The sequence below is a fragment of the Nerophis ophidion genome, linkage group LG12, assembly GCF_033978795.1.
Source record: "Nerophis ophidion isolate RoL-2023_Sa linkage group LG12, RoL_Noph_v1.0, whole genome shotgun sequence".
NCBI classification, from domain to species: Eukaryota; Metazoa; Chordata; class Actinopteri; order Syngnathiformes; family Syngnathidae; genus Nerophis; species Nerophis ophidion.
Window position 1 is genome coordinate 24,114,313 of NC_084622.1, and position 22,584 is coordinate 24,136,896.

At 40.2% G+C, this 22,584-nt stretch overlaps 1 protein-coding gene across 3 annotated transcripts in view; it reads right to left on the bottom strand.

The window, feature by feature from the left end:
- Window positions 1-22,584, bottom strand: part of megf11 (multiple EGF-like-domains 11) — a 510,687-nt gene that overhangs the window by 65,584 nt on the left and 422,519 nt on the right. For all 3 annotated transcript variants that reach the window (XM_061917129.1, XM_061917127.1, XM_061917128.1), the window contains 3 exons: window positions 19,653-19,816; window positions 19,456-19,558; window positions 5,340-5,486 (listed from right to left, as the gene is read on the bottom strand). In XM_061917129.1, the coding sequence (XP_061773113.1) occupies window positions 5,340-5,486; window positions 19,456-19,558; window positions 19,653-19,816 (414 nt within the window). The remainder of the gene's footprint in view (window positions 1-5,339; window positions 5,487-19,455; window positions 19,559-19,652; window positions 19,817-22,584) is intronic.

Here is a 22,584-nt window from a genome sequence, read left to right on the forward strand (position 1 = left end):
ACAAGGCAAGACCTTGAGTCAGGGGTCGGCAACCTAAAATGTTTAAAGACCAAAGACCAAAAATACAAAAAACAAATATATGTCTGGAGCCGCAAAAAAATAAAAGCTTTACATAAGTGTTATAATGAAGGCAACACATGATGTACTCTAAGTGTCTATATTATCTATATTACCCTCCTATCAAAATGACTGTGTCGCAGGCTGACGCAAATCTTTGTTGAGAAAAATGTTGAAATGTAATATTTATTCTACTCATTGGAAAACAGTAAAATTGAGGCTCCACAGAGGGAAAGATAACTCCAGGAAATTACTATCTCAGAATGGCCAAAGGGATAGATGTGTGTGTCCAAGTTAAAGGAACCAGCAGGCTGTCTTCTTCTAATGGATTTATTACAATTCTTTGGAAAGCTGGGTAACATTTGCTATGGTCCATAACAGCATAAACAAATGCAGCCAATACTACATACAGATAATGTTTCATGAGACATGAAAATATATATTAAATACACAGAGGACATAAGTAAAGGAAATTAAATGAGCTCAAATGTACCTACAAACGAGGCATAAGGATGCAGTAAGAACATACAGCCTGCATCAATAGCATGTCAGCATCGATTAGCTTGCAGTCATGCACTGACCAAATATGTCCGATTAGCACGCCACACAAATCAATAACATCAACAAAGCTCTCCTTTGTGCATTCAAGCACAGTATTTAAAGGTTGGTGGACAAAATGAGACATTGGAAGAGTGGCATAAAATTCCTCTTTCTGTGGCAAAGGCGATGAAACTTGCACATGTAAACAAACTATGGTGAGTTCAAGGACCGCCGAAATTAGTCGGACAAAACAGCGCTCGCCAAATACTCTCATCATACTTGCCAACCCTCCCGATTTTCCCGGGAGACTCCCGAATTCCAGTGCCCTTCCCGAAAATCTCCCGGGGCAACCATTCTTCCAAATTTCTCCCGATTTCCACCCGGACAACAATATTGGGGGCGTGCCTTAAAGGCACTGCTTTCAGCGTCCTCTCTTACCTGACACCTTCACCCCTTAACACCTGCATGCTGTCCAGGCATCCGCTTTTCCTCCGTATTAAATAGCGTGCCGGCCCAGTCACATATTAATGTAGCGTGGACGGCTTTAACAATGGTCTTTACTCAAAAATATTAAGAAATGCTGATACATTGTATGATCTTTTAACACACACACAATCAAACAAACACACACACACACACACACACACACACACACACACACACACACACACACACACACACACACACACACACACACACACACAGACTCACAGACTCGTGAATGCAATTTATACTTGGTCAACAGCCATACAGGTCACACTGAGGGTGGCCGTAAAAACAACTTTAACACTGTTACAAATATGCGCCACACTGTGAACCCACACCAAACAAACACATTTCACAAACACAGAGAACATCCGCACCGTAACACAACATAAACACAACAGCACAAATACCCAGAAGCCCTTGCAGCACTAACTCTTCCAGGACGCTACAATAACATTTACAGCTTTTGGAGCTCAGTGCACAACTGCACACACAACAAGAAAGAGATGAAGCAGAAGAACGTAGAAGACACATGGTGACGACGAGCGAGAAGAAGAATGATTGGAAAAAAAGAATTTAATTTCATCCAGGATAGTTCAAAGGGGAAGGGGTATGCTGCCTGCACCTCAACCCCATCCCCCGCAACCATGGCCCCCCACAACCCCCTGCCCCCATCTCCCCAATTCGGAGGTCTCAAGGTTGGCAAGTATGACTCTCATCAGTAAAGCGGGTTTAATTTAAAAAGTGGGATTTCTAACAATGATGGAGGTTTGTGTCATGTTTGTCCTCCTACAGAAACCATTTAAAAAAAAAAAAAAAGGTTTTCCGTTTTCATACATTTTTGAAAAAGCTCGAGGGAGCCACAAGGGGCGGCTCTAAAAAGCTGCGGGTTGCCGACCCCTGCCCTGAGTCAGCAGTCCAGTTGCGATCGATTGAATGCTGTGAGAATTTACACTGTTTGTGTTATTTGTTTATGGTTCCCAGTTTTTTTTTTTAAATTAGTTGATACTACTGTTAATGCAGCTGTAATTAGATCAGATTAGATTAGTTTACTTCAAAGGGGACAATGCAATTTCATAAAACACACAACTACACATGGTTAAAAAAGCCAGAATTAGCCACAAGGCTAGTTTTCATCTGTAGTCCCCTGGTCATGATGTAAAAAAGGCAATAAAATTACAATTTAAAAGAAAAATAAAATAAATATGATAAAAAAACAAAATACAACATCACAACATAACATTTATTTAAGCATTAAAACAGGCTCATCTTTTAGTGATGGCAGCTGTCAGGGTTGATAAGCCACGTTAAATTTTTTTGTGAAGGTCTTGTAAGTTGTGACCAGTTTAACTTTCTCGGGTACTGAGTTCCACACATTTGCACTCCTTACTGACTAGGCCGACTAACTGAAAGTGCTCCTGTGCAGAGGAATATAAAAGTCACCTCTGACAGAGCCTCGAGTGACACGCTCACGGCTGTTGTGTGGCTTTTACACACTCCAAGATGGAAAGCCAAGCAGCTCAGAAACATCCATTTTCTACCGCTTACAACCTTTGGGGTCGCGGGGGGCACTGGTGCCTATCTCAGCTACAATCAGGCGGAAGGCGGGGTACACCCGGGGCAAGTCGCCACCTCATCGCAGGGCCTTAATAATTGACGAAGACGAAACCCAATCATATTTATTTTTGTCTTTAGGTGGGTGGGACAAGTTAATGAAGTGAGTTATATTTATATAGCGCTTTTCTCTTGTTACTCAAAGCGCTTTACATAGTGAAACCCAAAATCTAAGTTACATTTAAACAAGTGTGGGTGGCACTGGGAGCAGGCGTGTAAAGTGCCTTGCCCAAGGACACAACGGCAGTGACTAGGATGCGGAAGCGGGAATTGAACCTGGAGCCCTCAAGTTGCTGGCACGGCCGCTCTACCAACTGAGCTATGCCGCCCCTGCTCAGAAACATACTCCGGCATACACTGCAAAAACTGAAATCTAAGTAGAATGAAATATCTCAAATAAAGGTGATATTTGCTTGTTTTCTGTCTGATAAGATAATTCTTCTCACTAAGCAGATTTTATGTTAGTGTTTTACTTGTTTTAAGGGTTTTGGTCCTACATGATCTGAGTAAGATATTACAGCTTGTTGCTGAGATTTTATGACCTATATTGAGTAAAACATGCTAGAAACTAGAATATCAACTGATGCAAAGCTGTGTCATCAACACTCACAAGTATAAAAAACAACTTTTTTAAAGTAATCATTACTTATGTCAAACATGATTAAAAAAATCATGATGCCGAGCGCATATCATTATGTCAATATAACAGCACTAGCATTTACTTAATTTAAGAATATTTTTCAACATATTGATCTAAATTGGCCCTAGTGTGTGAATGTGAGTGTGAATGTTGTCTGTCTATCTGTGTTGGCCCTGCGAGGAGGTGGCGACTTGTCCATGGTGTGCACCGCCTTCCGCCCGATTGGAGCTGAGATAGGCGCCAGCGCCCCCCGCGACCCCAAAAGGTAATAAGCGGTAGAAAATGGATGGATGGATGGATGGATATTGAGCAAAAAGGTCTCTTTTTTTCTACCAAAAAAAGTGCACTTCTTATTAGTAGGATTATACTTATTTTAAGGTATTTTTGGGTTCATTGAAGCTAGCTAATTTTACTTGTTTTGAAAAGTCTTGACAAGCCGAATTTTCTTGTTCTGATAATAATTTTGCTTAGTTCAAATAAAATTCCCATCATTTTTGTATTATTTTACTTGTTATCGAACACTGACTTTTTGCAGTGTACACACTTAGGATCCAAAAGTGACCCGCTCAAATAAGTCAGCAATAAATTATACATTTTTCAAAGCTTGAAATATTTTAACAACTTCAAAACCATCTATTGAGATAAAGTTTTTATTTGTTTTGGAAAGTCTTGAGAAGCCAAATTTTCTTGTTCTCTTGGCAGATAATTTTGCTTAGTTCAAATAAAATATACCTCATTTTTGTATTTTTGTTTTTGAACACTGACTTTTTGCAGTGTACTTAAAGGCCTACTGAAATTAGATTTTCTTATTTAAACGGGGATAGCAGGTCCATTCTATGTGTCATACTTGATCATTTCGCGATATTGCCATATTTTTGCTGAAATGATTTAGTAGAGAACATCGACGATAAAGTTCGCAACTTTTGGTGCTGATAAAAAAGCCTTGCCTGTACGGGAAGTAGCAGACGATATGCGCGTGACGTCACAGGTTGTAGAGCTCCTCATATCTTCACATTGTTTACAATTATGGCCACCAGCAGCGAGAGCGATTCGAACCCAGAAAGCGACGATTTCCCCATTAATTTGAGCGAGGATGAAAGAATCGTGGATGAGGAAAGTGAGAGTGAAGGACTAGAAAAAAAAAGACTATACAGTGGGAGCGATTCAGATGTTATTAGACAAATTTACTGGGATAATTCTGGAGAATCCCTTATCTGCTTATTGTGTTACTAATGTTTTAGTGAGCTTATATAGTTGTACCTGTACAACCTGAAGGTCGGCCTCGCACCTTTCTTCAGCACCAGTTGACGGGTGGTGGCGATGCCCATCTCTTCTGCCCTTCGCAAGTGACACTCTTCCAAACACGATCTTTCGAAATGATCGCTGCATAATACACTGTACTTTGTGTGTGTGGTCCAATCCAACCGCGTTCGCTTGACCGCTCTGTTCCATAGTAAAGCTTCACCGTCATCTTTCGGGAATGTAAACAATGAAACACCGGCTGTGTTTGTGTTGCTAAAGGCAGCCGCAATACACCGCTTCCCACCAACAGCTTTCTTCTTTGACGTCTCCATTATTAATTGAACAAATTGCAAAAGATTCAGCAACACAGATGTCCATAATACTGTGGAATTATGCGTTGAAAACAGACGACTTATAGCTTTGAACGGTGCTTGAACAAAATGTCCTCTAGAATGCATGACGTCACGCGCACGCAACATCACACCGCGACGTTTTAGCAATGATACATCCGCGCGAAATTTAAAATTGCAATTTAGTAAACTTAACAGGCCGTATTGGCATGTGTTGCAATGTTAAGATTTCATCATTGATGTATAAACTATCAGACTGCGTGGTGGGTAGTAGTGGGTTTCAGTAGGCCTTTGAATGGACTGTTGGTGCGCCCAACGAAAGATGAACACACGGCTAACCACTGGACTTCTACCAGTACCAGTACTACTTACAGGACTAGACCAAAGGTGATTGGGGGGATTGAACTTACTTCTTCTGCAGGAGGTCCCTCTGTATCCAGGTGCACAGACACACGTTCCATCCTCAGGTGAGCAGGAGCCTCCGTTCTGACATGGGCAGCTGAGTGAACAGTTGCTCCCCCAGAAGCCTTGCGGGCACACGTTATCACAATGGATTCCTGCAGGGCACATGTCACATATGAACGTGAAAAGCTGTAAGAAGGCAGCGGTTGCAGTACCTCTACATGAGAGCAACATTCCCCATGTCAGATTTCAGCAGATCTGCAGTGGCTTGTTTGCTCAGCATGGATCCTTGATTGATTTCCACCCAAATTGAAGGGGCATGTTTTTTGATATTGTTTTTTTTAAATAATCAATTTCATCTATTCAAACTCCCACTGTTCTTCTTGAATTTGATCTATTTATGATCTGACGAGGGCACCATGCCAGCGTGTTGAATAACAGGGCTACCTCTCTAGAGAGCTTCAGCTTGTCTCCCGTTCTCTTTCAGTAGAGTTCGGTTTAAAGTACAGTACAGAAAGGAAACATGAACAGAGTGTGGGAAGGTGTCACAGCGTGTCGAGAGGGCTCTGTTCCAAGCGACACACGAGAAAATGCCACATCCGTACAGGGGGCCCTTGCTGTGCATACGGATCCATTAGCACATCCATCAGAGCGCCGCCTTTTCTGTCAAGCATGCCGGTGCCTTTGAAAACTGAGCACCAAAGTCACATGTACTGTATATGCATGCAGGTTCTTAAGACATGAACTATATCGTAGCCTGCACACACTTAAAGTTATGCACTGTGCATCCTTTCAAACGCCTGCCTTTATCTTTACGCCTCATTTCAAAATTCCTTTGAGTGAGAATAACGTGGCCATTAAAGCGGCGTTACCTTTGAATTAGACTTGGACTAAACTCTGGGGACTCATTTCGTACCCATAACACAAGCACCTTAAGGGTTGAATGTGGAGGAGCAGAAAGGATAGGAAATATTGGTGCTGATGAAGAGGGGGCTACACTAACCATGATTTAGTCAGGAGCCTATCCGTCAACTTCAAAAGAATAGAAACATTCATGCGGGCGTGTTTGAGGTTCTGCTCACGTGGAGAAGAAAAACAACTAGTGAGAAAATGACTGGATGGAATGTGGCACTTCTCAGTCTAATGGTGACAAACAGAGGAACATTGGATACCTGGTGAGCCAGAAGAAAAAGACGGGAGTTGAAGTGTCTTCAAAGGAGCTGTAAAGGTTCCATTGGTCTCACCATCCAATTTGTTCACCGTCGGAACGGCAAAGCAAACCACTTTTTTTATTTTTAACCGCTTTAATTCTCGCTCAGTTTGCTTCCCAAGCAGGTAAACACTAAGTATCAATTACAACCACTTACAATCTCATCTGAAATGGAGTGAAGTGAATATGGACTAGATGGGATGAAGTCCTGTTTCAAGTTTCAACAAGGTTCTCCGCGTGAAAGTGTGGGTTCCCTCCGGGTACTCCGGCTTCCTCCCACCTCCAAAGACATGCACCTGGGGATAGGTTGATTGGCAACACTAAATTGCCCCAAGTGTTTGAATGTGAGTGTGAATGTTGTCTGTCTATCTGTGTTGGCCCTGCGATGAGGTGGCGACTTGTCCAGGGTGTACCCCGCCTTACGCCCGATTGTAGCTGAGATAGGCGCCAGCCCCCCCCGCGACCCAAAAAGGGAATAAGCGGTAGAAATGGATGGATGGATAGTTCATGCATATTCAGATAAATTCTTCAAAATTACAATAAAAAAAAATTTGGTTGGGTACCGGACTGTAAATATATTTTATATATATATATAGTTGTGATCAAAATTATTCAACCCCCACAAATTTTTGGTGTTTTAGCAAGTCGGACATTTATTCCGTATTTTGTTTATAGTCATATCAAATAAAGATGCATTAAATAGACAAATGCAACCTGAATTACAACATTATATTTTGTAACATACCAAACAGTGTCATTTCTCTTAATATCTCATTGACAAAATTATTCAACCCCTTGAAGATCATAACTCTTAAGAACAGAATTTGAATAAGGTATTTTCAATCAGGTGTTGAAAACACCTGTAGATGTGATTAAAACCATAACAAGCAAGAATTAAACTGATTTAAAAAGACTGTGACGCTCAGCTTCTTGTGGATGGTCAATGGTGTATTTGCAACATGGTGAAGTCCAGGGAGTGGTCAAAGAAGTCAAGAGAGGAGGTAATTTCTCTTCATAAGAAAGGATATGGATATAAGACATTACACATTTCAAGAGACACAGTTGGGAGCATAATTCGCAAGTTTAAAGCTAAAGGCACAGTGGAAACACTACCTGGGCGTGGTAGAAAGAGGATGCTGTGTGCAACTGCTGTCCGGTATTTGAAGCGTACAGTGGTGAAAAACCCCCGGGTAACAGCTGAGGAACTACAACAGGACATTGCAGAGGGGGAAACGCAGGTTTCGTCCCAGACAATAAGGCACGCACTACGAGATGAAGGCCTCCATGCCAGAACTCCCAGGCGCACCCCACTTCTGCCTACCAGGCACAAGAAAAATAGACTCCACTATGCCAAAAATCATCTGGACAAACCCCAAAGGTTTTGGGAAACTGTTCTATGGAGTGATGAGACAAAACTGGAACTCTTTGGGCCTATGAAACAACGTTATGTCTGGAGGAGAAAAAAAATGAAGCTTACAAAGAGAAGAACACCTTTCCTACTGTTAAGCATGGTGGGGGGTCAATCATGCTCTGGGGCTGTTTCTCTGCCTCAGGTACCGGGAATCTCCAGCGCGTTCAAGGCATTATGAATTCTATTTTTTATCAGGATATATTAGCTGCAAATTTCATGTAGTCAGTGACGAAGTTGAGGCTTGGGAGACGTTGGACCTTCCAACAGGACAACGATCCCAAGCATACCTCCAAATCAACATCAGAGTGGTTGCAGAAGAAGGGCCGGAAGACTCTGGAGTGGCCTTCACAGTCGCCAGACCTAAATCCTATAGAAAACCTATGGTGGGACTTGAAGAAGGCAGTTGCAGCACGCAAGCCCAAGAATATAAATGAACTGGAGGCCTTTGCCCAAGAGGAATGGGCTAAAATACCTGTAGATCGTTGCAAGAAGCTTGTGTCCGGTTATGTATCACGTTTGAAGGATGTAATTACTGCCAAAGGGTGTTCTACTAAGTACTAAAGATGCATGTAACTAGGGGGTTGAATAATTTTGTCAATGAGATATTAAGAAAAATATCCTTTTTTGGTATTTTGTAAAATACAGCGTTACAATTTAAGTTGCATTTGTCTATTTGACACATCTTTATTTGATATGACTATAAACAAAATACGGAATAAATGTCCAACTTGCTAAAACACCAAAAATTGTGTGGGGGTTGAATAATTTTGATCACAACTGTATATATATATATATATATATATATATATATACACACACATATATATATATACATATATATATATATGTATATATATATATATATATATATCTATACTCCTTGCGCATTAATTGACAGAAGGAGCACGCACTTGGCGCGATGATGTCATATTATCGATGGGAAAATGCAAGAAATGTAATGCCGAGCGCATATCATTATGTCAAGATAATGGCACTAGCATTTACTTAATTTAAGAATAATTTTCAACATATTGAGAAAAAAGGTCTAATATTAGTTTTTTCTCTGACGAAAAGTGCACTTGTTATTTGGGAGATAATAATTATTTTAAGGTTATTTCATGACCTAATATTGAGTAAAACATGCTTGAAACTAGAATATCAACTGTTGCAAAGCTGTGTCATCAACACTCATGTATAAAACTACTTTTTTAAAGTACTAATTTCTAATTTCAAGCATTTGAAAAAAAAAAATCATGACTTTGACACAATTGTATCTCATATTAAAACAGATGACAACCGAATGGACTTTGCTGTTTTATTTTCAATGAAACAATTGAAAATATGTACTCATATAGTAGTACAGTTGTTATCAGTGAGAATATACTTATTTTAAAGTATTTTTCGGTTCTTCGAGGTTAGTTAATTTTATTTGTTTCGGGAAGTCTTGAGATGCCAATTTTTCTTGTTCTATTGACAGATAATTTTTCTTAGTTCAAGTAATATGCCCCAAACTTTTGAAATGTTTTTTTTCTTGTTTTTGAACACTGACTTTTTGCAGTGTACTTGGCCTTACCCGCTCACACCCTCGAACTAAAGGAGAGAACCTAGACAGTTTACCATCACAAACAACTTGTGCTCATAGTAGAAGAAGTGGAAGAATACAATTGAATAAGCCATTTCAGCAGGAACACGTGCTGAAATGTTTGAATCACGATGTAGGTTTGCATTTTCTCGCTCTGTGAGTACTACGGCTTCCTTCCACGTTCTAAAGTGAAGTATGTCAGGCTAATTGGAGGGTCTAAATTTTCTGAAAAATTGTTTTTTCCGATGGGTCCTGCGATTGGCTGGTGACCATTTCAGGGTGTAACCTAGCTGAGATAGGCTCTTGTTCCTTTGTGACCCAAATGAGGAACAGCGCTATAGAAAATGGACTGATGGAAATTACTGACATCAGAGATGAATTACAATTCATCTATTCATCGATTTTCAATAGCTCTTGTGAGAGACTTAGCTGGAGACTATCCCAGCTGCCTTCAGGATACACTCATCATAAATAAATCACGCATAGACAATCTTTAATGCTCATGCACATTCACACTTTTTTGAAAATGAGATATAATTCATCTCATATGTGAATCAAAACTGACTTAACTTAAGATAATTGTTGTATTTTACTGATGTATTGTATTTTCCGGACCATAGAGTTCACCGGATTATATGGTGTGTTATATATATATATATATGTATATATATATATATATATATATATATATATATATATATATATATATATATATATATATATATACACACATATATATATATATATATACATATGTATATATATATTTTTTTATTTTCCAATTGTATTTATTTATTTATTTTTTTTCTAAATGGAAAACACTTCCTTGTGGTCTACATAACATGTAATGGTGGTTCTTTGATCAAAATGTTGCATAGATTATGTTTTACAAATCATCTTTAAGCCGATTTCTGACAGTTGCTTCAGGATGCGCCGTTTTGTGGGTGATCTTATTTACGTGGCTCACCTTTGACAGCGTCTTCTCCCCGTCATCTTTGTTGTAGCGGCGTAGCGTGCAAGGACGGGAGTGGAAGAAGTGTCAAAAGATGGAGCTAACTGTTTTAATGACATTTAGACTTTATTTCAATCTATAACGGAGCAGCATCTCCTCATCCGGAAACAACAACAACGTCGGAAATGTGTCTCGTGAAAAACTGTCCAACCAGAACTCTAATAACTAAAGTTCCTTGGGTGAATAATGTAAATTCACTACACCGGTATGTTTTAGCGCTTTCATGGTGAGTTTACTGACAGATATAAGTAAGGACGTTACACTATATTAGAAATGGCAATAGCTGAGGATCAATGTCCCATAACAAGAAGATAGACTACAGGGTCGACACAGTTTAGAAATGGCAACAGCTGAGGATGAATGTCCCATAACAAGAAGATAGACTACAGGGTCGACACAGACTTCAAAGAAGGAAGCGCACAATTTTTCAGGAGTCGACACATTACAAAGGAGGAAGCGCGCAATTTTTCAGGATTAAAATACAGATCAGCAAAAACCAGAAGGTAAGAAATGTTGGTTTTGCATAATATTGCAAAACAAAAAGGCCGGATAATATGTCTTACCTTATACACACACCATAATAATACTTGCATGTTTAATGCGCCAACAATCCATCAAGAGGTGCGGCTTCATAGCTTGCCAAAGTTGTACTAAAAATGTTGATAGATTTTTGAGCACCATGTGTAAAGTTCTATATTTTCAATGGAACATATAAAGTGTTTGTGTTGTTTACTTGAGTCTTATTGCCATCATAGTGCAGTCTGCACATATCTCTAATGTTTGACCACCATCTACTGGTCACACTTATTACATCATGTACCAAATGAAATTGCTTCGAGGTCGGTAAGCAAAACTAGAATTATTCCTTACATTGCACCAGGTTACAAGGTGCACTGTCGAGTTTTGAGAAAAAAAAAAAAAGGATTTTATGTGCGTTCAATAGTCCGGAAAATATGGTAAATTGTGTTACAAAATGGATCTAAGTATTGTTAAATAGGCTTGGCTTCTTCCCACTCCTTTTTGAACATGTTGGAAAAAGAAATATAAATATGTAAATTATATGATGTATTATATGATGCTGTTGTTTTAATGTCTTTTTTTGCCTTTTGGTTCGAGCCCTTTCAGGACTGCGCAACAAGAGGTGACACTTTCGGGACTTTTAAAGTGGTTTTTGGTGCTTTTTTCATGAAATTTTGGATCTGCCCGGAGAAGCCTTTTGGCCACAGCCCTATTTGTGCCGGAGGCCAAATGTTGGCTCTCTGCTACACTGGAGTTTGCATGGAGAGACCAGAGGATATGCGGACAAAGAGACGGGGCTGTGGAGTTAGCGTTAATCGTCGGGGTGAACGAGCTTTATGGAGCATAATAAGCATGGATATGACACTTCGGTCCTCCTGGACAAATTCTCGCTCATCCGCGTCAACCGGTTATTGACTGTTGGCAAGTGGGCAGTCCAGGGCGCAGTCGGCTTTCTTGGTTGCTTTGTTGGGTCTGTTCCTTTCCCCCCAGCAGACGATGGCATGGAGCACTGTAGTATACAAACGGCAAAAACTGAAATCTAAGATTGAATATCTCACATAAGGGTGATATTTGCCTATTTTCTGTCTGATCATATAATTCTTCTCACTCAGCAGATTTTATGTTAGAGAGTTTTACATGTTTTAAGGGTTTGGTCCTAAATGATCTTGGTAAGATATTACAGCTTGTTGCTGAGATTTTATGACTTATATTGAGTAAAACATGCTTGAAACTAGAATATCAACTATTGCAAAGCTGTGTCGTCAACACTCACAAGCAAAAAACTACTTTATTAAAGTAATAATTTCTTACTTCAAGCATGAAAAAAAAAAATCATGATTTTGACACAATTGTGTCTCATAATTAAAACCGATGACCGCCAAATGGACTTTGCTGTTTTATTTTCAAATAAACAATAGAAAATACGTACTCATATAGTAGTACAGGTGGCACAGAACAGCAAACTGACAGTTAATATTTAAACAATTATCATGTGACATTTCAATCTATTTTGAACAGAAATAGTTCATGCACATTCAAGTAAATTATTCAAAATTACAATAAAAAATTGTTGGTTCGGGTGCAGGGCTCTGTATATATATATATATATATATATATATATATATATATATATATATATATATATATATATATATATATACATATATATAATGTAATGCCGAGCGCATATCATTATGTCAAGATAATGGCACTAGCATTTACTTAATTTAAGAATATTTTTCAACATATTGAGCAAAAAAGTCTCATATTTGTTTTTCTACCAAGAAAAGTGCACTTGTTATTAGTGAGAAAATCCATCCATCTATCCATCTTCTTCGGCTTATCCGAGGTCGGGTCGCGGGGGCAACAGCCTAAGGAGGGAAACCCAGACTTCCCTTTCCCCAGCCACTTCGTCTAGCTCTTCCCGGGGGATCCCGAGGCGTTCCCAGGCCAGCCGGGAGACATAGTCTTCCCAACGTGTCCTGGGTCTTCCCCGTGGCCTCCTACCGGTTGGACGTGCCCTAAACACCTCCCTAGGGAGGCGTTCGGGTGGCATCCTGACCAGATGCCCGAACCACCTCATCTGGCTCCTCTCGATGTGGAGGAGCAGCGGCTTTACTTTGAGTTCCTCCCGGATGGCAGAGCTTCTCACCCTATCTCTAAGGGAGAGCCCCGCCACACGGCGGAGGAAACTCATTTCGGCCGCTTGTACCCGTGATCTTATCCTTTCGGTCATGACCCAAAGCTCATGACCATAGGTGAGGATGGGAACGTAGATCGACCGGTAAATTGAGAGCTTTGCCTTCCGGCTCAGCTCCTTCTTCACCACAACGGATCGGTACAACGTCCGCATTACTGAAGACGCCGCACCGACCCGCCTGTCGATCTCACGATCCACTCTTCCCTCACTCGTGAACAAGACTCCTAGGTACTTGAACTCCTCAACTTGGGGCAGGGTCTCCTCCCCAACCCGGAGATGGCACTCCACCCTTTTCCGGGTGAGAACCATGGACTCGGACATGGAGGTGCTGATTCTCATTCCGGTCGCTTCACACTCGGCTGCAAACTGATCCAGTGAGAGCTGAAGATCTCGGTCAGATGAAGCCATCAGGACCACATCATCTGCAAAAAGCAGAGACCTAATCCTGCTGTCACCAAACCGGAACCCCTCAACGCCTTGACTGCGCCTAGAAATTTTGTCCATAAAAGTTATGAACAGAATCGGTGACAAAGGACAGCCTTGGCGGAGTCCAACCCTCACTGGAAATGTGTTCGACTTACTGCCGGCAATGCGGACCAAGCTCTGGCACTGATCGTACAGGGAGCGGACCGCCACAATAAGACAGTCTGATACCCCATACTCTCTGAGCACTCCCCACAGGACTTCCCGAGGGACACGGTCGAATGCCTTCTACAAGTCCACAAAGCAAATGTAGATTGGTTGGGCAAACTCCCATGCACCCTCAAGAACCCTGCCGAGAGTATAGAGCTGGTCCACAGTTCCACGACCAGGACGAAAACCACACTGTTCCTCCTGAATCCGAGGTTCGACTATCCGGCGTAGCCTCCTCTCCAGTACACCTGAATAAACCTTACCGGGAAGGCTGAGGAGTGTGATCCCACGATAGTTGGAACGCACCCTCCGGTCCCCCTTCTTAAAGAGAGGAACCACCACCCCGGTCTGCCAATCCAGACGTACCGCCCCCGATGTCCACGCGATGCTGCAGAGTCTTGTCAACCAAGACAGCCCCACAGCATCCAGAGCCTTAAAGAACTCCGGGCGGATCTCGTCCACCCCCGGGGCCTTGCCACCGAGGAGCTTTTTAACTACCTCAGCGACCTCAGCCTCAGAAATAGGAGGGTCCACCACAGATACCCCAGGCACTGCTTCCTCATAGGAAGACGTGTTGGTGGGATTGAGGAGGTCTTCGAAGTATTCCTTCCACCCATCCACAACATCCGCAGTTGAGGTCAGCAGTACACCATCCGCACCATACACGGTGTTGATAGTGCACTGCTTCCCCTTCCTGAGGCGGCGGTCGGTGAGAAAATGGATGGATGGATGGATATTGAGCAAAAAGGTCTCTTTTTTTCTACCAAAAAAAGTGCACTTCTTATTAGTAGGATTATACTTATTTTAAAGTTTTTTGGGTTCATCGAGGTTAGCTAATTTGACTTGTTTTGGAAAGTCTTGACAAGCCGAATTTTCTTGGTCTATTAGCAGATAATTTTGCTTAGTTCAAGTAAAATACCCCTAACTTTTGTATTGTTTTTTCTTGTTTTTGATCACTGACTTTTTGCAGTGCAGTATGTGGGTGTTGGAATTGTGTTTTTGTTTTGTTTTGTTGTTTTCTATGCTTGATGAAATTGTATGTGCAAAATATGTATTATGTATTGCAAATGTTTAGTTTTTTCCGTTTTCTTTACTCTGTGCTAGAAATGTATTAGTTATTATAGTTACTATTATATAGTTATTCTATTCTGTGTTACATGTGTTTTATGTTACACGATTGCGCCAAGTAAAATTACTAGTTTGTGAACCCGTTTTCAAACAATGCCATTAAAACTCTTCTGATTCTGAAATTGCAAAGCTGAAGTGGCAGCTGGTTGCATAAGCTCTGTACTCTTTTCGAAGTATTCTGAAAATGTGCTCATAATATGCAGTTTGGAAACAATACAAACTCAAGTTGACTGTCAAGCTCTTGTGGACCAGACGGTTGTAGTTTCAATACCTGCTTAAAATCTAAATACGTAAATGAGAAGTGTTTGTTGATGTTGAGGTGCTCTTTAGCAAGATACTAAACCTCGAGAGTAGATGCCTCTTTATGCTTGTATAAGATTGAATTCCGAGCTGTGTAAATGTTTTTTAAACTAAATTTGCAGTTTTAGTATAGTCGCATGTTAGTGCTATAAATTACAGTGAACACATGTTCTCCAAATTACTTAGTAGTCAGGCACTAACGGGCTTACCTAAAAATCAAGCATTTATATTCAGCTGCACTAAAATTTACATAATAAAGTTGCTGGTTAACACTTTCAGTGTCAGTGTCAACATTGCTTGGGCATATAGACATTAATGTCCACTTCACTTGACCAAGTCCTGTGACCCTAATGTCCTCTCTCTGCCCTTCTTTTTTCTGAGAGTCCATTATCAAGGTACGAAAGCCTGGAATGTGTATGAATGAGTGTTTGTCCGCACCAATGGGTTGCATGCTGAACCCTGGTCCTGTACCCCGGTGACACAATTAAGCTAGACAGATGGTCCCGACCCGTGCAGGATTTAGAGCAGAGAGGTCCGTTCTTGCAGATAATAAAAGCCACAATTTCTCAAAATAAATGCCCCGAGCTCAGGAGGGCTGAATGTGAACAGGGCTGTGTGGAGCTCGCAATCTTAACCTTTTCTTCTGAATCCATTCTCTCCATGAGAACAACTCTCCACCCACGCAGGCAACCGCACCCTGCATTCAACCACCCGCACCCTCTCAGGAATTTGACTTTTCGATACAGCATCACAGTTTCGTGCATAATGATTTTAAATCCTTTCGGTTAACAGGAACATTCAAGTACTTCTCGCGCTCTGTGTTATAAATGGCAAGCTTACATAGATGCTTGGTTTGGACTGAGTAAGGCATTCATTTAATAACTTGAACATTATTAAAGATGCTGTATGGCATCGAATCAAAATTTTAAAAAAAATTACCGAAACAGATGCAAAAGTGGAACTTACGCAAATTTCTCATGTGCTGCCACAAACAAATTTATTTTATTTTACCTTTTCATTTATCACTTGTTCCAAAATGTGTGAATTCTTATCACATGTGAGATGAGTGAAATGTATCATAGTGGGTTTGCCGCTCAAGTAAAAGAAACCATTTTGTATTGCTGGTAGGAGGGTATGGGTCAGGGCTATTCAACTACGTCATGAAGAGGGCGGCAGTTTTATCAGAAAGTTACCCCGCAGGTTATATTTAATTCGGACTATGTTTACTTAATTTCAAAGTAAACACATCGGCTTTCAAACTGCACTGTCATTAAATGTATTTTTTGGCCTTTCTACTCGTTTCCAGCGTGAGCAGCTAGTTAACAGCATGAAGAAAAAGAAGCTCCAGAAGTTTTGTTGAGGATTGATGTTCGTTCTTTTGAAATCTTTTCCTTCGTCAGTTTTATTTTTTCACACTTTTTCCTTCATTTAGGTTTTTAAGATTTAAAAAAATAAATAAATAAATAACATTACAACAGTATTACGCCAATTGTGTATTTTACATAAATAAAATCGAAGGTTTTGTGTTCACACAAACTACAGATGTTTACGCTTATCAAAACTAAACATTCACATCAAATATGGAACACAATGTATGTGTCTATGACACATTACAACTAAACTTAAGGTATAGCGTTATCGCCCTTTACAGGTCAAATTTAGCGCAACATGTATTAGACGAGGTTTGATCGGCATCAATACTCTCAGACAAAAAACTACAGGACCACAAATACAAGACATCAAACAATTCTGCAATTTCAAGACAAAACATACTTAACATATTTATGCACAATATCTACTTACAAAGGTTTGACCAGGTTTTGTGGTGAAGCTTACATGTGTGTATTTCTACCATCGTTGCTGCTTGTTTAGAACGATGTGTCAGTCCCTTAAAATGTCCGACAAGAAACAACGAATCGAGGACTTACTCAGGGTAGAACATTCATGCTTTGTTGTCCAGTCATTGCAAAAGTTCGACTTTCGCAGTTTATTTAGGTTATTTAAGGGTTCAATGAGTAGTCTTCTTCTTCTACACATCCCTCAACTGCTTCATTGTTACATATGACTTGCTGTTGCCCCCTATGGGTTGGAAGGAGTACTGCATACATGAGCAACCCTAGTTTTAATGATTTTGTCAAGCCTTTTTGGTCGATGTTCGGGGAGGGATGCAAATGAACAGCTGATGTGGCCCGTGGGACCCAAGTTTAATACATCTGATGTAAGTACAAACCGAAAACCAGTAAAGTTGGCAAATTGTTTCTATAGTAAATAAAAACAGAATACCATGATTTGCAAATCCTTTTCAACTTATATTCAATGGACTTGACTGCAAAGGCAAGATACTTAACATTAGAACAACAACACTCAGTAAACGTTTGGGAACGGAGGAGACCAATTTTTGAAGCATTTCAGGAGAAATTCTTTCCCATTCTTGCTTGATGTACAGCTTAAGTTGTTCTTCATATTTTCAACGGGAGACAGGTCTGGACTACAGTATTAACGGTGCCTTCACAGATGTGTAAGTTACCCATGTCTTGGGCACTAATAAACCCCCATACCATCACAGATGCTGGCTTTTGAACTTTGCGCCTATATGGTTCTTTTCCTCTTTGTTCCGGAGGACACAACGTCCACAGTTTCCAAAAACCATTTAAAACGCGGACTCTTCAGACCACAGATCACTTTTACACTTTGCATCAGTCCATCTTGGATGAGCTCAGGCCTAGCGAAGACGGCAGCATTTCTAAGTGTTGTTGATAAATGGTTTTGGCTTTGCCTAGTAGAGTTTTAACTTGCACTTGCAGATGTACCGACGAACTGTAGTTACTGACCGAAGTTTTCTGAAGTGTCCCTGAGCCCATGTGGTGATATCCATTACACACGGATGTTGCTTTTTGATGCAGTATCGGCTGAGGGATTGAAGGTCTGTAATATCACCGCTTATGTGCAGTGATTTCTCCAGATTCTCTGAATCTTTTGGTGATGTTACGGACCGTAGATGATGAAATCCCTAATTTCTTTGCAATACCTCGTTGAGAAATGTTTTTTTGCTCTCAAATTTTTCACACAGTGGTGACCCTCGCCCCATCCTTGATGGTGAATGACAGAACATTTGATGGAAGGTACTTTTATACCCAATCATGGCAACCATCTGTTCCTAATTAGTCTGTTTACCCGTGGGATGTTCCAAAAGGGTGTTTGATGAGCGTGGCGAAGTTGGTAGAGTGGCTGTGCCAGCAATCTGAGGGTTACTGGTTCAATCCCCACCTTCTACCATCCTAGTCATGTTCGTTGTGTCCTTGGCCAAGACACTTCACCCTTGCTCCTGATGGGTCCTGGTGAGCGCCTTGCATGGCAGTTCCCGCCGTCATTGTGATAATGTGCGTGTGAATGGGCGAATGTGGAAATACTGTCAAAGCGCTTTGGGCTCCTTAAAAAGGGGTAGAAAAGCGCTATACAAGTACAAACCATTTACCATTTACCATTCCTCAACTTTCCCTGTCTTTTTTGCCTCTTGTGACAGATTCTTTGAAACATTAAATTAGAAATGAGCTAATATTTACAAAAAGTAACAACGTTTTCCAGTTCGAACATTAAGTATCTTGTCTTTGCAGTCTATTCAATTGAATAGAGGTTGAAAAGGATTTGCAAATCATTGTATTCTGTTTTTATTTAGGATTTACACAATGCGCTAACTTCACTGGTTTTGGGGTTTGTACATTTGGCAGTAGAATTAACAAAATAAGCGGGATTAGCTGTGCTGGGCAAAATCCAAATATACATGTTTTGGGTCGGATCCTGCCTCCAAATATTTACATGCTGGTGTCACCAGGTTCTGTATGACAAATATTGGCTGTAATGCAAGCACAGTTTCATGCCAGGATTCAGTGTGCCGGCTAGAAGCGCTAATTTGGGGCTTACATCGCTTGCATTACACATGACCTGCCGGCTCAGTGGCAAAAACAAATTGGACATTTAATTAGTGGAACACGGTTTAGACATTGTGTAAACACGCGTTAATGATGCTTCGTTTATTTCAAGTCTGCTTAGTTTCTCGTGACCTTGACTTTCAGCTGCAGAAGGTAGAAATTAATATTTTGTCTTAAAGTATAGCAGAATCGGTACCGACCTGTCCAGCCGGGATGGCAGTGGCAGTACCCACTCACAGGATCGCAGCTATCAGCATGACTGCAGTCACAGCGCTCCCTGCATTCCAGCCCAAAAGTGCCATCCTGACAACAAAAATACATCGGACTTTTATCCAACGCTGACAAAATCAAGCAGAGGTCAGGGTCATTTGGGTCTTTGTGATTCTCTCAAACATACAGGACAGGACTCATCGCAGTGATCTCCCCTCCAGCCCGGGGAACAAGTACAGGTGCCATCAACCGGGTCACAGGCAGCGCCGTTGGCACACAAGCATGACTGATTGCAGCCCAGACCCCAACGACCACTGGTGCACAGAATAGAGCAGTCCACCCCCTGCCAGCCTGGAGGATGATGGAGTAGAGACAGTAAGACAACGCTGAATACTTTATATACTAGTATTTTCTTAGTCGAAAAAAGAGAAGTTCTTCAAAAGGGATTGACATTTCTACATAGAGGTAGCTTTAAGGAATAATATAATGTAGAATGTCATCTTAATTTTGCATTCAAAAAATTAGATATAACGTGTCGTCAAAGCGTACAAATGCATTTCTTTTAAAATGCATCATAACAAAAAGGGGAATATTAAAACAAATGGATAGATGTTGATAGTCCAACTCATGCTGACTAGTATACACAAGCTATGGAGATGACGTCAGTAGAAAAAAACTGCATTTAGTTTAGATAATAATGAGTCATACATTGGAATATGGGATCCATTATTTAACCCTTGTGTAATGTTCATATTGTTGTTACTCAGCCAGCGTTTGTGGGTCTGATGGACCCGTTGCATTTTGTGGCTTTTAAAGCCTCACAATCAAACACTTGTATGTTAAAATTCTAAACAGATGTTTACCTTATCCCAATAAATATCTGTTCAGTATTTTAACGTAAAAGTCAAATGTGCGAGAAAATGAGAGCAGACAGTGTTGACAAACAATGTTGCAAGCTTGTGTGGGAACCCCAGGTGCAGAAACACAAAAGAAGAATCCCTGTGGGATGCAGAAACTGGCAGAAAAAATTTCCGTGCAATGTTCATATTTTTGTTACTCAGCCAGCGTTTGTGGGTCTGATCGACCGTTGCATTTTGTGGCTTTTAATGCCTCACAATCAAACACTTTTATGTTAAAATACTGAACGGATGTTTACCTTATCCCAATAAACATCTGTTCAGTATTTTAAAATAAAAGTGTCTGAATGTGAGGCATTAAAAGCCACAAAATGCAACGCGGTTGCAACCTTGTGCGATTCCCACACAAGGTTGCAACATTGTTTGTCAACAGTCTGCTCGCATTTTCTCGCACATTTGACCCTCTGATGTTCTGTGTACCTACACTCTGTCCTGCTTCTGTCGAGGCCTGCTGTTTGTGCGCATGTGTGTGTGTGTGTGTGCATGTAGTACACAGAACATCGCAGAACAGGTACACGCTTCTGGACCCGGGGCATCTTATATGTAATAGTACTGTGTAGGGGGGGGTGTATGGTGTGTGGTCATTAAATATGTATTCTGATATATGTTCCTCACAGAAAATGAGCCAAAGTCAATGAGTCTCAGTTCGAAAAATTAATTAATTATTTTTTCTTTTAATAAAAAATGAAAACGGGCCCCACAGACCCAAACACCACACAAGGGTTAAATTTGTTTTAACTATTAAATCTTTGTGGAAGATATTGGACACAGTGTGTTGTCAAGTTTATGAGATGCGATGCAAGTGTAAACCACTGTGACACTATTGTTCTTTTTTTAAATTCATCCATCCATCCATCCATCCATCCATTTTCTACCGCTTGTCCCTTTCGGGGTCGTGGGCGGTGCTGGAGCCTATCTCAGCTGCAATCGGGCCAAAAGTGGGGTACATCCGGGACAAGTCGCCACCTCATCACAGGGCTAACGCAGATAGACAGACAACATTCGCTCAAATTCACACACTAGGGCCCATTTAGTGTTGCCAATCAACCTATCCACAGGTGCATCTTTTTTTTTTTGAGATGGGAGGAAGCAGGAGTACCCAGCGGGAACCCATGCAGTCACTGGGAGAACATGTCATCTCAAATACTTTTATTTGATTTTGTTTATAAATGGCTGTTACGATAATGTAAATGAGGGATTTCTAATCCCTGCTATGTTGGGATTCTTTCTAATATCGATATCGAAACTGTTGTTGATATTATTCATTTTTGTTTGACTACTTTTGGATTGTTTTGTGTAATGTTTGTGTGTCCTCTCAATTACTCTGTTGATTGCTACTCTGAATGTTGCTGGGCCGGGTTTGGTTTTGGAATTGTATCATAGTGTATAATTTTGTTGGATTGATTAATTAAAAAAAAGATATTGACCCTACCTAATGTTTGATGTCACCCAATTCTATGTGGAATCATTCTTAAAGGTAAAAGAACTACAGTTGAACCTCGATTTTCGAACTTCATTGGCTCTTGAACAGGGCTCGCATATTGTAAAGTTTGTACACTTTGAACACAGTATTAAGTGCTACTGTAAACATAACAACGGAGCGATCGATCGACTTTCTCTGGTTCTGTATTTTGAATTGTATTTGAATTATTTAGTAATTTTTCCAAAAACAAAATCCATGCATTTTAGTTAACTAAACGGGAAAAATATTGTTAAAATAAAAATTTTAATTTCAGTGGTTAATTAATCATATCATTTATACTAATAAAACAAATAAACCCATATATTTCATGCATTCAAAAAAATTACCTACATTTTTAAAATAGGTCATTTGACGTGACCATTTTTTAAAAGCAATATTTTGAGTTTAACAAACAAATATTTGTATATTGTTATCTTACATGGTACAATTGTATGAACGATTAGAAATATAAAAACAATAACGAGACTTAGGGCTGCAACAATTAATCAATTAATGCACTGCAAAAACTGAAATCTAAGTAAGATTAAATATCTCAAATAAAGGTGATATTTGCTTATTTTCTGTCTGATAAGATAATTCTTCTCTCTAAGCAGATTTTATATTACAGTGTTTTACGTGTTTTAAGGGTTTTGGTCCTAAATGATTTCAGCAAGATATTACAGCTTGTTGCTGAGATTTTATGACCTATATTGAGTAAAACATGCTTGAAACTAGAATAT